At 45.5% G+C, this 13,176-nt stretch overlaps 1 protein-coding gene across 2 annotated transcripts in view; it reads right to left on the minus strand.

Annotated features, from left to right (window-relative positions):
• The window catches only part of LOC144755661 (NEDD4-binding protein 1-like), a 272,368-nt gene that overhangs the window by 185,073 nt on the left and 74,119 nt on the right, over nucleotides 1–13,176 (minus strand). For both annotated transcript variants that reach the window (XM_078644828.1, XM_078644827.1), the window contains exon 2: nucleotides 792–2,647. In XM_078644828.1, the coding sequence (XP_078500954.1) occupies nucleotides 792–2,647 (1,856 nt within the window). The remainder of the gene's footprint in view (nucleotides 1–791; nucleotides 2,648–13,176) is intronic.

Raw genomic sequence — 13,176 nt, forward strand, 5'->3', positions numbered from 1 at the left:
TGATGTACATTGTATGGCTCCCTCTTTATTTTTACTGCCTTAAAGAAGGTTCTAACTGACTCTCTTTCAACAATCAGTAGACCTAAGTCAGAAGAGCTTTCAAAAGACAGGGAAGCAGTATGTTTTCTGGTCACCTTGTTCTCGGTCCTTTTGGCCATTTCTGTGTTTCATCCCCGAACAAACTTCGTATCAAGAATACAAACCTTACTGGTCACATATAAACATTTATACTCCTCAAAATGCAAGCATTGATTAGTCATTGTTACAGTTTCTGTTATCGGCTACACTCCCATGTTGGGGATCTGGGTAGGATTTCTTTGTTGTTCATGTTTAACTTCTGCGTGCTCATTATATTAAACTAAAAGTACAAGTATAATATTCACCTTTGTGCCTATAGCAAAATCAAAACTTTCTTGACACAATATTCAGGAAAACCTGCATAGTGATCAATTGGCAGAACTGGGTGTGGATCGTTACTGGTAAAACAAGTGAGGTGAAGATGATGACTGTGGTGTATTGGAAGAGCTGTATGTGGGTTACAGTACTGGAAAAGCATTTTGGAGAGGACCAAGACACAGGAAAACTAACAGAGATCTAGGGAAGTCCCTTTCCAAGAATAGCATAGTTTACTTAAGTTCGGGATAATGGTGCACTGGCAAAGCTGTGTGCGAATTCCACTACTAAATTGGGAGGAGGTGCCAAACACTAGGACTGACTGGATGCTTGTGCAGCAATTTTGCACTTAGAAGTGTTATCTCTGCACATACTCACAGTTTTTCATTCCTACTCACATCATGGCGACATTGCTACCATCGATGATGATATGCCGCAGGTGGTCCTTTCCCGGCTCATTCTTCAGGTTCAGTTGGAATGGTTTATCCATCACTTCTTTGAATCGCTGTGTGCCAGTTACAAGAGAAAAAGCATCTTTTCCCCCAGATGGTGGAACCCCAACAATATTTTCTGCATCCATTGCTTCTAGTGTGAGAACCCCAGGGTCGATATCTTCCAAAGGTGTGTTGGGAGACGTAAGAGTAAACTCTGGATAAAAAGGCCCTAGTTCTGACTTTTCTTGGTTCGGGTTCATACAGACTTTTGAAAGGCCAGTGGCGTTAAGGTTGGGCTCTTCTTCTAGTGAGCCAGAAGTACTGCTCTCACACTGAGCCTGGTGATTGTTCCTCAGTGGTGGGCTGCCACGATCAGAAGGTGGGAAGAGCTCTCGCTGAAGATCTGCATCATCTTCACGTAGAGCAGAAGCAGCGGATACCATGGTTAACTTAGAGCTACTTTTCTCCTCCTTTCTCTGGTTTAATTTAATCAACAAATTTGCCATTGGGGCTCCCTCCTGGAATTCTGTGATCTCACTGGGGGAGTAGCCACAGTTCTTGGCCGCTGACTTGATCACTTCCAGAATGTACTCCTCTTCAGTGGTGATTTCATCTCCAGTAGTTGAGGGGGAGGCCACAGGAGAGTTGTGTTCTGCTTCTTCAACCTCACTGCGAAGATCTCGCTTGGGACCTCTGGGTGTATGACACTCTTGATCTGACTGCAAGAGGTCAAGGATTCGCGAAGGTTCTTGGAACCCTTCCGTGGACAACACTCTTCTGATTTTCTCCTCCGCATAACCCATGGTCTGGAAGAAGTTGACCATCATGTTGAACTCTTTCTCTGTGCCAGAGGACAGGACAACACTGTCTGGATCTTCCTTTCCCAGATCCATTTTACAATCATTTTCTTTCTTTTTGTCATTGCTAGAACTCCAAGGATGTTCCAATAAATTATAGGGCTGTGCTGTGTCACCGCCCAATACTATACTCTCCCCATGGCCTACTAATGAACTAGGTCTTTGCCTCACGGGAAAATTGTCTTGCAAACAATTCAATTCTCTATGTGATTGTATACTCTCTGCATCTTTTCCTGCCATTGTTTTTAGGTGATGACCCTCAGGTGTGTTCAGCTGTGGATCCAAACCATCAGAGGAGCTAGGGTTGAATTCAGGAATAGGTCTTGAAGCTCTCTTGCGTAACACCTGCCTTAGTTGTGGTTGGTCAACTGCGTCCTCAGACCTTGCTGGGTTTTTCATATCAAGGTTGCCAACAAAGCTATCCAGTCTATCAGGGGACCGGGATGTGCTATTCCTTTTACTGCCCAAGAACAGTTGGTTGCCTTGTAACTGATGCAGTTTCGGAGTACTGTTTTCTGGGAGGTTGCAGCTGTCCCTCCTGCCACTGAAAGGTGTTTCAGAGCCCAGCCTGCATGCTGGGGCACACAGACCCTGCACCAGATCCAGAAGAACCTCCTTGACAGTGCTAGGCAGAATCAGAAGGTCCATACTGTGCTTATCATGGTGGGTCTCCACTAGCTGTTTAAACCTTCGCTTGACACACACTTCATGCTCCTCGAGTAGGGGGAGGTTTTTCAGATAACGATCCACAAACTCTTGGATGAGGCTCTGGGCCATTACCACAGACTCAGCCAGGCCCAAGATCTTCACCGAACCGTGGGCATTCACAGAGATGCTGGCGCAGGTAGCCCAGACCAGGCCATTTAGGAATAGTCCTTCAGCCCCGAGGAAGATGCAATGCAAGTCTTTTGGATACGACAGGACATAGTCAATCTCCGGAGTGCAAAGGCCCTTGATGTAAATCTGCAACATAAATAGCAGTGTTAGTATGGCAATATATTTTGGACATTATGATAAGGCTGAAACATGAGAGTGCCATCTATAGTTTTCGAATAATGTGAGGAACGCTAGTAGTCCTCATCCCTCCCCCAGCTCTAAAAATTCCCCTATAACCTGCTACAGGAGACACAGAAGAAAACCTTGGCTGTTGATCTGAAGCTCACTCTCTAGGCCCAGCCAATTCTCAGCCCTCTCCTTCCAAAGTCTCCAGTTAGGAAAGGAACAAATTTGGTACTTCAGCTGAACCAAACTTTTAACAAGGGTCCTCGGGGTAATGGGGTCAAAGCATAAATGGCAATTCAACCCAATGGACACATGAAAACTTGTGGAAAAGGACAGCTGTTATGGGATCACTTGCTGGAGTTTGATCAATCAATTGCAAGTCAGAAGCAACCTACCAATATTAAAATACAAGTTTGCATGGTCAAAGCACTCAGGCTTAAGTTACTAATGTAAAACAGGGTCAGGTCAATGACAGATCTGAAAAACGTCACATTACAGCAATCCACTCAAAACTGCCCATTCAATGGGACATCCAGCTGATGGTTGAGATCTCCTACTATAGAGACAGAACACACCATCAAGAGATGGCCAATACAGTCTGCATGTTCAATGAGAGCAGCGTCTCCCGGCTACAGGGACAACACATTCCACTCGCAAGTACCTCATTGGATCTGATGCTTCTAGTAAAGCAGAGGTTCATTTTCGAGAGGGAAAGAGGGACACAGTGAGAGACAGAGAGAGAGAGAAAACGAAGAGCGAATACTTTAATAGGACCAGATTAGTGCACACTTTGGACACTAAAAGGCTTGCACCGAACATACTTAATTCTGAATTCACTCAACATGCACATTTCAGGAAATACACGTCTTATACAGAAGCATCTATAATACAGCAAAGAGCCAGACGTTGGTAAAGCTACATGAAATTCTGGGATTACGTATTCAGAATGGGAAGGTATAAGGGCGATACTTATTACCCGGACACAGGACAGAAGCATAGCAGACTGTGCTATCACATGCTCAGATACTGACTAAAGAAGCACACCTCTCAAACCATTTACAAGTAGCCATTTCTTCAGACCAAATGTCTCCGTCAAGCCAGGAGCACCATATACATGCCAGAGTTATGGATATGTAGAGGAGTTCCACTTAGATTCAATGCACCTGTATTTTAATGTATCTTATATGGCTACCCTCATAACATGGCATGAAACCAGCCATTCTGGGCATAAGTTGGACACTTCTCATTAGGTAATTTCTGAAAACAAAAGCAGAAGGAGGAAGTCTAAACAATCTTCATAAACCTTCTTTCTTGATTTAGACAAGAGAAAGAGTTGTAAAATATCTTTTTTTGTTTTTTTAAGGGTTTTATTGAAGAAAACAAGAGAAATTTACATATATCGGGCGTCATACATAGAATACAAGTTTACGATAGGTGAGCGAAGAAATCAATGTGGAAAATTCAATTCAGAGGAGTATGCAATGTCAACCTAGTTTGGTACATCAATAAGGAGAAGTACGATCAACAATCTAGCAAAGTAGCAGCCAGCAGGGCTCACCCACCCATAGTTCAGGATAATGAAGATCAAGTCAGACACCCCGATACATAAGAAATCAATACAGGATAAACAACCAGTCTCTCGTAAAAGAAAAAAGGAAAGAAAAAAAAGGCCATAGAACTAAACTAAGGCAAAATAACAAATCCCTCCCCGATCCCCCCACCCTGCACCCCTGCAATGGCTACGGCCCATCCCCACTAGCAGTGTGCCTGTCGCCCCGGAACTAGACGTAAAAGAAGGAAAAAGAAAGAGTGGAGGAGGAAATATCGAACAGGCCCCCGGTCTCCCTAACTCCGCGCCAGTAGCAACCCGCCCCTACACGTATCCAGAATAATACAATGCAACGGTAAAAGTCAGACGGGGGGAGCTTGTAAGAACCACCCAACTCCTGCGCTAGTATAGGTTACAAATCCCGTATCAAATGAAGTCATTGTGCAAACCCATCCAGTCAAAGTCAAACCTGGCCACTGCGATTTTTCATGCAAGCCCTGTCCGCTCGATCCGCCATCCCAATGAGAATATCAAAATGTTGAGAAAGTTCAAAGTCAGTAAGGAAGGATTGAGGCCAGGATAATAGTACACAAAGTCTAAGAGTCAAACGATGTCCGCTGTTCACCAGAGATAAATCGCTAGAGCGTATTTGAACCATCCAGGAGAAAAAGGGTGAGGTAACAATCCTACAGTCACTGGAGAACTCATTCTGAAATATAAGATCATCCATGTCCATCTGGGGCGGCATCGGCATAGGGCATGATGTGGATTCGATAGTCCAGGGCTTGCTAGCCGTCGTTCGGGGGTCGACTAAAGATACAAAGTCTGGCTTCAGCGCGGGGCCCTCCGTCTCAGACGCTTCCTGCTCCGCGGGTAAAACAGATTGTTCCAGAACCAACAAAGGGTCAGAGTCCGGTCTCTGGCAGATGATATCAGCCGCTACGACCATCCTCTGGATGATGGCGGTGACCTGTGAGTGGAGCTCCCCAATGGCGGCCATTACAGTATGCAGCGACGGTATACATTCCACCCGCTCCATCGCCCCTCGCGAAGCGACCAAGCAGGTCTCTGAACCCCGGAGGTCGACTACTCCGGGGCACCAGGCACAGGCAAATCCGATGACAACTGTGGGACTCTCAAAAGCGCGATCTCAACGCCGCCAGCGAGGAACCAAGCCCGTCGACCCCGGGAGCCCAACGGGGCCTCCGGGCAGCGGATCCCCGACCACAGCAACCGATGCGTCACGCCGCCTTAACTGCGAGATAAAACTGCCACCGATCCACCATCCGAAACGGACAAGTAATACTCCACTTCGGGAGACCGGACGCCACTCACGTCCCGCGGCCGATGTTATTCAACTCTAACCCGGCTGTGTTAGAAATCAAGGCCCCGGCATCAACTCTGGGTTAGGCCGAGAATGGAACACAGCCTATCTTCATTATTCAAGCAGCTAGAAATTCCGGGATTGCATCTTTAGAGTCAGGAACACCTCAGCTGCACGGGAGTCCGGTGAGAAATCAGGATAATCGTCAGGATTTGTGAGCAACTGGCGGAGGTCGGCAGAGCCGGGAGCCTATGCGGCCATCTTAGTTGCTAGTGTGGCTCCTCCTCCTGTAAAATAGCTTTTGACTGTCAATATCTCAAACGGTGTCTAGTCAAACAAGTTATGCTGACTGAAAACATATTTCTTTATTTACGCTGCCACTTTTACCTCCGCAAAGAGAAAAGAATTGGAGACCTCAGCCTAAACTGCTCCACTTTGAATAAGCACTCCACTACAGCAGGCATGGATGGCAGGGCTGGGTAATCATAATGAGGTGTCTCAGTTGCAAAATTAGGCCTACATATCGCCCTGTTACTTTGATACCTCCATGACATTAGTGTTTGCCGTGCCTCTGATGTGCTTGGTGAAAAGGGGTAGTGTGCATAGTAAAACATGATTATTTGATGAAGAGAGGTAGCTCACTTGATATAATAGTGGAATTTGGTGAAAAGTGGTAATACTACAATGATTACTATGAATACTATGATTCTTTTTTGGAAATATGGGGTAGCACAATTGCTGCCAGCAAGCTATTAGGTAAAGCAGGGTGGCTATCCTACCAGTGAAATTTAATGAAGAAGTGTATTTGTTGCACCTCAATTCCTATGTTTGCATAACAGGGAGCTCTGCTGGGCCTTAGGATTATTTTTTGCACAAAGAGAGAGATGTATCATGCTTGCTGTTGAGGGCATGGAATAAGCAAGCAATGAACCCCTCATAAGCATTATCAGCTAGGCCTTTGGACATGAGAAGCTTTTGTTTCAATGCTTCTCTGTCCAGACAAACCTGTACTCTGTGCTAGAACTTACCAAGAAGAGAGAAGTAACACTCAAACTTCTACCACAAGCGTAGCCCACTGCAGGCTATGACTGCAGTCTGGCTGCCATAAGTCTCCGATGAACTTTAGATACCTATTTAACTGTCATGCAGTTACTTTATCCTTCAACGAAAGACTGCTTGAACCAGAAACAATTTCTCTTCTAAAATACTGTATTTATACAGATATTATTTTTACCCCCCTACCTAGAACCTGCTTTATGTCCTGAGCCCCCGATGAGGAGAAAATGTTTTATGGGTGGCACCGACAAGGTTATTACAGCAAAACACTGTTACTGTCAGGTGGTAGCATCAAGTCTCAAGTGATAAAGCCTAATGCAACCTGGTGAATATGGAAAGATATTCTAGACGGGCGTACGACTTTATGACACTCACTTTTACAATCATCATCAACGTCAACACACATCAGAGTCTGGCATGTTTAATGCTGGTGTTTTAATCTGGTGATGTACCAAATGTGTGCAAGTAGAGAGTTAGCTGGACGGTACTGAGACAACAGGCACTACTAGCACCAGAGTGATGAGTAAAGATTAAGCATGGCCCGATATATCCACATCTAAACTCAACCTTGGTGCTTACTGCCAGTGAAAGGTTGTCTTAGGCAAGGTGGTTTAATACATGCCAATGCTTGCTACTGCTTCACAAATACCACCATTCACAGACCCTGAAGCAGAAAGGCAAAGGCAGTTAGTGGCAACGAAAGTACCCTTCAGCTTTGTAAGATGCGGGAAGGGACCAAGTTACAGAGGGACAGGATAAGGGAAGAGGGGGTGGGAAAAGGAGATAAGTAAGTCCAAATCAAGAACAAGCAAATGTCATACTTCAGTACAGTTACAATGCTTACCTAGATAAAGAATGTCTATAACCAAGAAATGTAACTGGGTTCAGTTAGCACACACTAAACAAAAACTTTGACCAGGTAGGGTGGGGTTGTATGGACCCCCATTACCCATAAGGAGGACAGGGGGCTTACATTGAGGGCTACAGTTCTGTATATGGGATCCAGTAAGAGAAAATGAAGCAACAGTAAAAAGAAAAGTATGCCTGGAGTTGAAGAAACGTTCTGTTTTACTCAAAGCAGGCCATCGAGCTGCAAGAGAAGAACAGTAACCCAACAACGCACAGCCCCACTTTCAAATTCAGATTCCCTTTTGCATTAATGCAGTCACTTGAGGGGTGCACCTGTGATCATACTGGGCAGGTACTTCCTAGCACGTTGTCAGCTCAGTGGTTAGCCACTGCCCAGAGTCTGCATATCCAAATCTGGAACCAGTAGGGCACAAGAACAGGGGCATGTCATGCCTTAAGTGGAGAGCTGGATATAAGCTTCTGTCCTTTTTGCTACCAGCTGCATCTTCTAGTGGGTATTCTGTGTGAGCCCTCCGTGGTGTGACTGATTCCAGGCATTCTCTTTCAGTAGGTAGGTCATATTCAGTCCTCGTCTGTTGCAGTAGCTCGGCAGAGGTTGGAGAGTAACCGTCTGCCTTGCCACACATCAGATTAGTTGTGCCCTTAATGGTAGTGCCGAGGGAGTTCATAAAATGTCTTATTTCAAAAGTCCAACGTTATCAACATAGTGGCCATCAGACACAGTTCAGGGGGCCATTGGACACACAGGGGCTGTTGTCACCTACCTCTACTGGCCAGGGGCGCGTCCGACGACAGTAATTCTGCAAGCTGGGCCATTGGTAGCGATGACTAGCAGCAAACGGCTTCTCTGGGAGGTTAGTGGTGGTTAACAAAAGTCTCAGCATCTACCAGATACCCAGCAGTGCAATAACGTGACTAGGCAGCCCAGTTATTATCTCTGTAAAAATGAAGTTCTTTAATACACAGTGGAACTCAATACTACCTAAAAAGCATCTTGTACTCGAAGTCTCTGCTGCGGGACTACTGCTTTTATGACCCCTTCCACCTCTCATAGTCTAAGGTACTCCAATGGAGGCTTCAACACAGGTGTAGCCCCGGCCCCCCGCTCTTCTTTAGGTCTGATAAGCACTTAGTCTCTCAGTGTTTGTCTCGCCAACAATTCAGGTTTGTGGTAAGCCTCTCCTCAACACCCAGCTCTTTAGTCTTGGCCCTCCCATGGTGGCTGAAGACACGCGGTCGCAGAAGGGTCGTGCATCTGCCCTGCTCTTTCCGTGCAGAAGCGGGCTGAACAGCAGTGTCCAGCGGCAGGCGTGCAGTGGTCTTCAGCCAGTGGCTCTTTTCAGGACACAGGCCCGTGGAAGCAGATTGAACCACAGATTGTGTCATGGCCTCATATCTCCTGGAATGGGCGAGTCGTTGATTCAGCAGCCTGGTCCTCCCTGGCTCGAGGTGGCGGATTAGCTTCGCTGTGCTTTAGTGCAATCAGGAGCTCTTTCGATCAATACTTGGCCAACCGCACAGTCACTCAGGTACAAAACAGCATGTGCCTTGCGGCAAAAGCTTCACTTCTAGCAGCTAAGTCTGCACAAGCACACATCGCGCTAAAGCAAGGGGCTAGTCATGGAACAAGTTTGTTCAAACACAGACCCTTGGGAGAGATAGTGTACTTTAAAAATATACATAACATACCACTTGGGACATGTGACACAGGTGTCTTCTTCAGCTGATCAGACCCTCTGGCAGTTATATGGAAAGTGCCACGGCTGTGACACGATTTAGCGAGTCTCTTCTTCAGCGGTGCAGTCCGCTTGGGCACACCTGGAGCAAATGCAATGGCTGCGACAGAAGGGTTGATTCGCTAGGGCACACTTCTGTGACAGCAAGTGATTCCAGGCTTGGAGCATGCTAGTCACGCTTCCCCGAGTCTCTATTAGACAGACCCAAAGCAGCGGGTCAACTGCTGCTGTCCATCCCAGGACTTTGCCCCTCCTGCACGGTTGGCTCCTCAAGTCCCTCCTCTTCAAGGCAGGATCCTCCATTCCAGGCCAAGGAGCGGCTCTTCTTTCAGGTCAGACTCCAGCTGATGTTCACTCACCCTTCTGTAGGCATCAGGCAGACACCAGTCCAGAGTAAGAGAGACGGTTGCTCAAGATGTAGGTCAGTTTCCAGCTCGCCCAATCATATGCCAGAACAATAGGGAGACTTTAGATGTTGGTTACAGGAGTGTGCTGGTGTGGCCACCACAGTCAGCTTTGGTTCTCTTAAGCTCACCTCTGGGTACTAAGCCCTGAAGCAATCCAGTGCTTCGGGGAGCCTCATTTTCCTCCCAGGAGACATAACCTGGGTGAGTGGCCAGTAACTGTTCAAAAGTAACCCTTCTCATATAGCTTAGTGCCAGAAGGGAAGACGACGTAAAAGTCTCTGTATACTGATGAGTCCCCCCAGTATACACTCCCACGAGGCCAGGCACATGGGCAACAAGAGTGTGCCATATCCAAGGTCTAGCTCACCCCGGAGAAGCAGGCTAGGTTTGAGGAGATGATACATATGATTGCAAAAGGCACACTGCATATAATGGCTCCATAGAGCACATCTGAGTGCATAGAGGGTGACATGAGCATATGGTATTGGGATCTAGCAATCACTGGGTAGGCATGCTTTAGGCATGAGGTAGAGATGCATACTGGAGAAACAATCATCTTGTCAGTATCTGCTCCGTCAAGCAGTCTTCAACGCATTAAGTCCAGCTGAGAAGTCCACTGGCCTAAGGAGGACATTGTGGTTCTCTCTGCAGATGTACCCAGAGATTGACCAGATGAAGCTCAGTCTCATGTAGCACAGCGCCAGTAAATAAGTACATATGGAACAGAGTGAAGCTTTTTATGCATCAGCAAATCCTATATGAACATATCCCCAGATAGGAGTCCTGTAGAAGTGATGGAAGGGTGGCACTGAGGCTCTTGTGACCCCCAGAAATGCTTTAACTCATGATCGGGGGAGGGGAGGCAAGGGTGTGCAGTGCCCAGAGTCAATCACTCACCTGGGAAGTCAGTGAGCTTTCTGTTCTGCCAGTTCCTGCATGCCCCTGTGGGAATGAAAGCCGATCCCCTCAGACATGCTCTACAGTGCGCTACCATGCTCCTCACCTGGGTGAGGTCCATTACTGCTCTGCTGTACTGCTGTCTCACCACGGAGCTAAAGCCCTTTCAGAAGGAGTTGTGCAGAGGCTGTCCCTTCCTCTCATGCTAATCTGTTGGTGCTGGGTTTCGGCATGGTTTTAGGCCTGCTTGCTGGATGATGGTTAAAAGAAAAGTGTATATACTCTGAGGGGGAATGGAAAATAAGTGTCCTGGCAATCCTCCTCCTAAGACATTGAGCAGTGCTGAACATAAATGGGGTAAATGTGTGGTGAAGTTCAGTATATTGGGAAGAACCATTACATAGCAAGTAAAACCATGCATGGTCTTTAACTTAATTAATTCATTACCCACTGGTCACTTAGACCCCAATGTTGTCTACCCATTCTGTTAGAAAGGTAAAAGCATACCTAACAATCCTTCCCTGTAAGGCACTTCCAACATGTCGTTGGGTACCAATTGGGATGCCTATGCCCTTTTGAAAAGGGCCAATGTACAGGGCTCCATGCATTTTGTTATAATCTTAGACTTTGGATCAATCCTGATAGCCAAGGTGTTCAAGGGCTGAGAAATCCTTAATGCCCCCAGCTAGATTATCGTTCTTTCAGGGTGATACGAGTCGAAAACCCAGTCTGATTAGGTACAGTGGAATGATGCAATATAATATTAGAAGGCCTACGCGGTGATGGGGCATCCGATACGTAAAAGGGCGACACACAGGGAGAAGACGATCAGTTTGAGTTAGTCCCAACATCAGATGGGGACTCCGATGTTAAAAGACAAAAGAAGAGCAGCATCTAGATGTTCCTTTTCCTAAAAAGATAGGTGGTGCCAAACAAGACAAAAGGAACACCAACCCACATACTTTCTAGAGGAGAGCTGAGACAGACAGACACACACACACACACACACACACACACACACACCCTCATTTCTAGAAGTGTTAAAAAGCCAAGCAAGTTCTTCGAAAATGACAGTCAACAAAGATTAAAAACACTCCAAAGTTCTCTGGATATTACTTTTCTAACTCGTTTTGCCTCCAGGGATTGAAGAAGCTACACCTGGAAATACAACGGTTTAAAGAAGTAGATTTAAATCAGGCAGTGGATCCCTAGACAAAGTTTTAGTGTTTGAATCAGGCACCCATAAGGACCCTGGATGTGATTTATCCCCTAATGAATCAGCAGAATTAGGTATCTGAATTTGAGGCATTTGTATTGGGAAGATATAAGACCCATCGAAAAGGGAAAGTAAAAGGAACCAGATCACAAAGACAAAAATCTCAGACACACATTCTCACTGCTTTACAACAACAAACACTAAAAAGAACAAGAATTTGCAACGCAATTAGTCTGGTATTTGTTAAAGCTGTTGGTGTTAAAAATTATATTTTTTACTTTCGTTTTTTTATTCCCAGGTGAGTTATTATATTTGCATAGCACTATTGGCAATGGTATAAAAAAGCAAAAGTAAAAAAACATTGTAATTTTCAATGCCAAAAGCTCTAACTTTAACAAATGTGAGACCTATTGCATTGGAAATGCAGTCGGTTTCGCATTTGTTGGAGTTATTGGCATTATAAATGCTCAAAAATATTTCCTAGCTATGTCCCAAGGGACCTCTTTTGGCCACATATGGTACTGCACCCTTTCCAAAATATGGTAAATCAACCCTACCAGTAATGCAATGCATGCAAGACAGTACCACGAGTACATTCAAATAGCTATGTCCGCATATACAATTAGAAGCTTTGAAATGCGACAAAAGAATGATTACATTAATTAAGGATTAGGATGTACTCTGTGTGGAGCTGATGAAGGGAACTTTATAGAAGGTCTCATATAAATGTGAGATGTGCTAGTGAGTGAAGTAACCACTGCCAGCCTTGCTTAGGACCAAGCCTGTTTCCTGCCTGAAGCCCTTTAAGAAAATCGTGCTCGGAGACTGTAACCCAGGGATTAACAACACATGTAACGGGGGATGTCGTCATGGGAGGTTACAAGAAAAAGGAGGGACTACTAAGCCTACTGACCAATGAAAAGCCACCATTTACAAAGGACAGGGAGAGCAGCCAATTAAAAAGATGGGCGGAAAGTGCGCAGAGTATATGCCCATTTCTTGAATACAGAATGTCTCGAAGAGACAGCAGAAGCACTGCCTATGCAAGACATAAAAAAAGAAAAATTGTGTTAAAATTAGACCCCAACTAGAAGTAATAAATCCGAACATGGAATAATCCCCAGTATAGAAAAGAAAACAGGAATGCTAGAAATCACTTGCATGACTAGAAACCTGGAATCTGGGACAGGTATCTACAAAAACTTTGGAGAAAAACTGTAAACGTATCCAGAAGATCAAATAAGAGATCATTTAGAGTCCAGAGGGAAAATATCAATGGGGAACTTCCTTCAGATTCCAATTAAAGAGGTGATCTTGGCTGATATTGCAGGGGCAGTGCAGTATCGGACTACAAGAGCCAACAGGTTCCTCATCACAAATCTACATCTGAAATCCCTTCTCGAACTGATGCCTTCTTTGATCACTGTTGTTGGGA

The sequence above is a fragment of the Lissotriton helveticus genome, chromosome 5_1 (genome assembly GCF_964261635.1).
Source record: "Lissotriton helveticus chromosome 5_1, aLisHel1.1, whole genome shotgun sequence".
Lineage (NCBI taxonomy): Eukaryota > Metazoa > Chordata > Amphibia > Caudata > Salamandridae > Lissotriton > Lissotriton helveticus.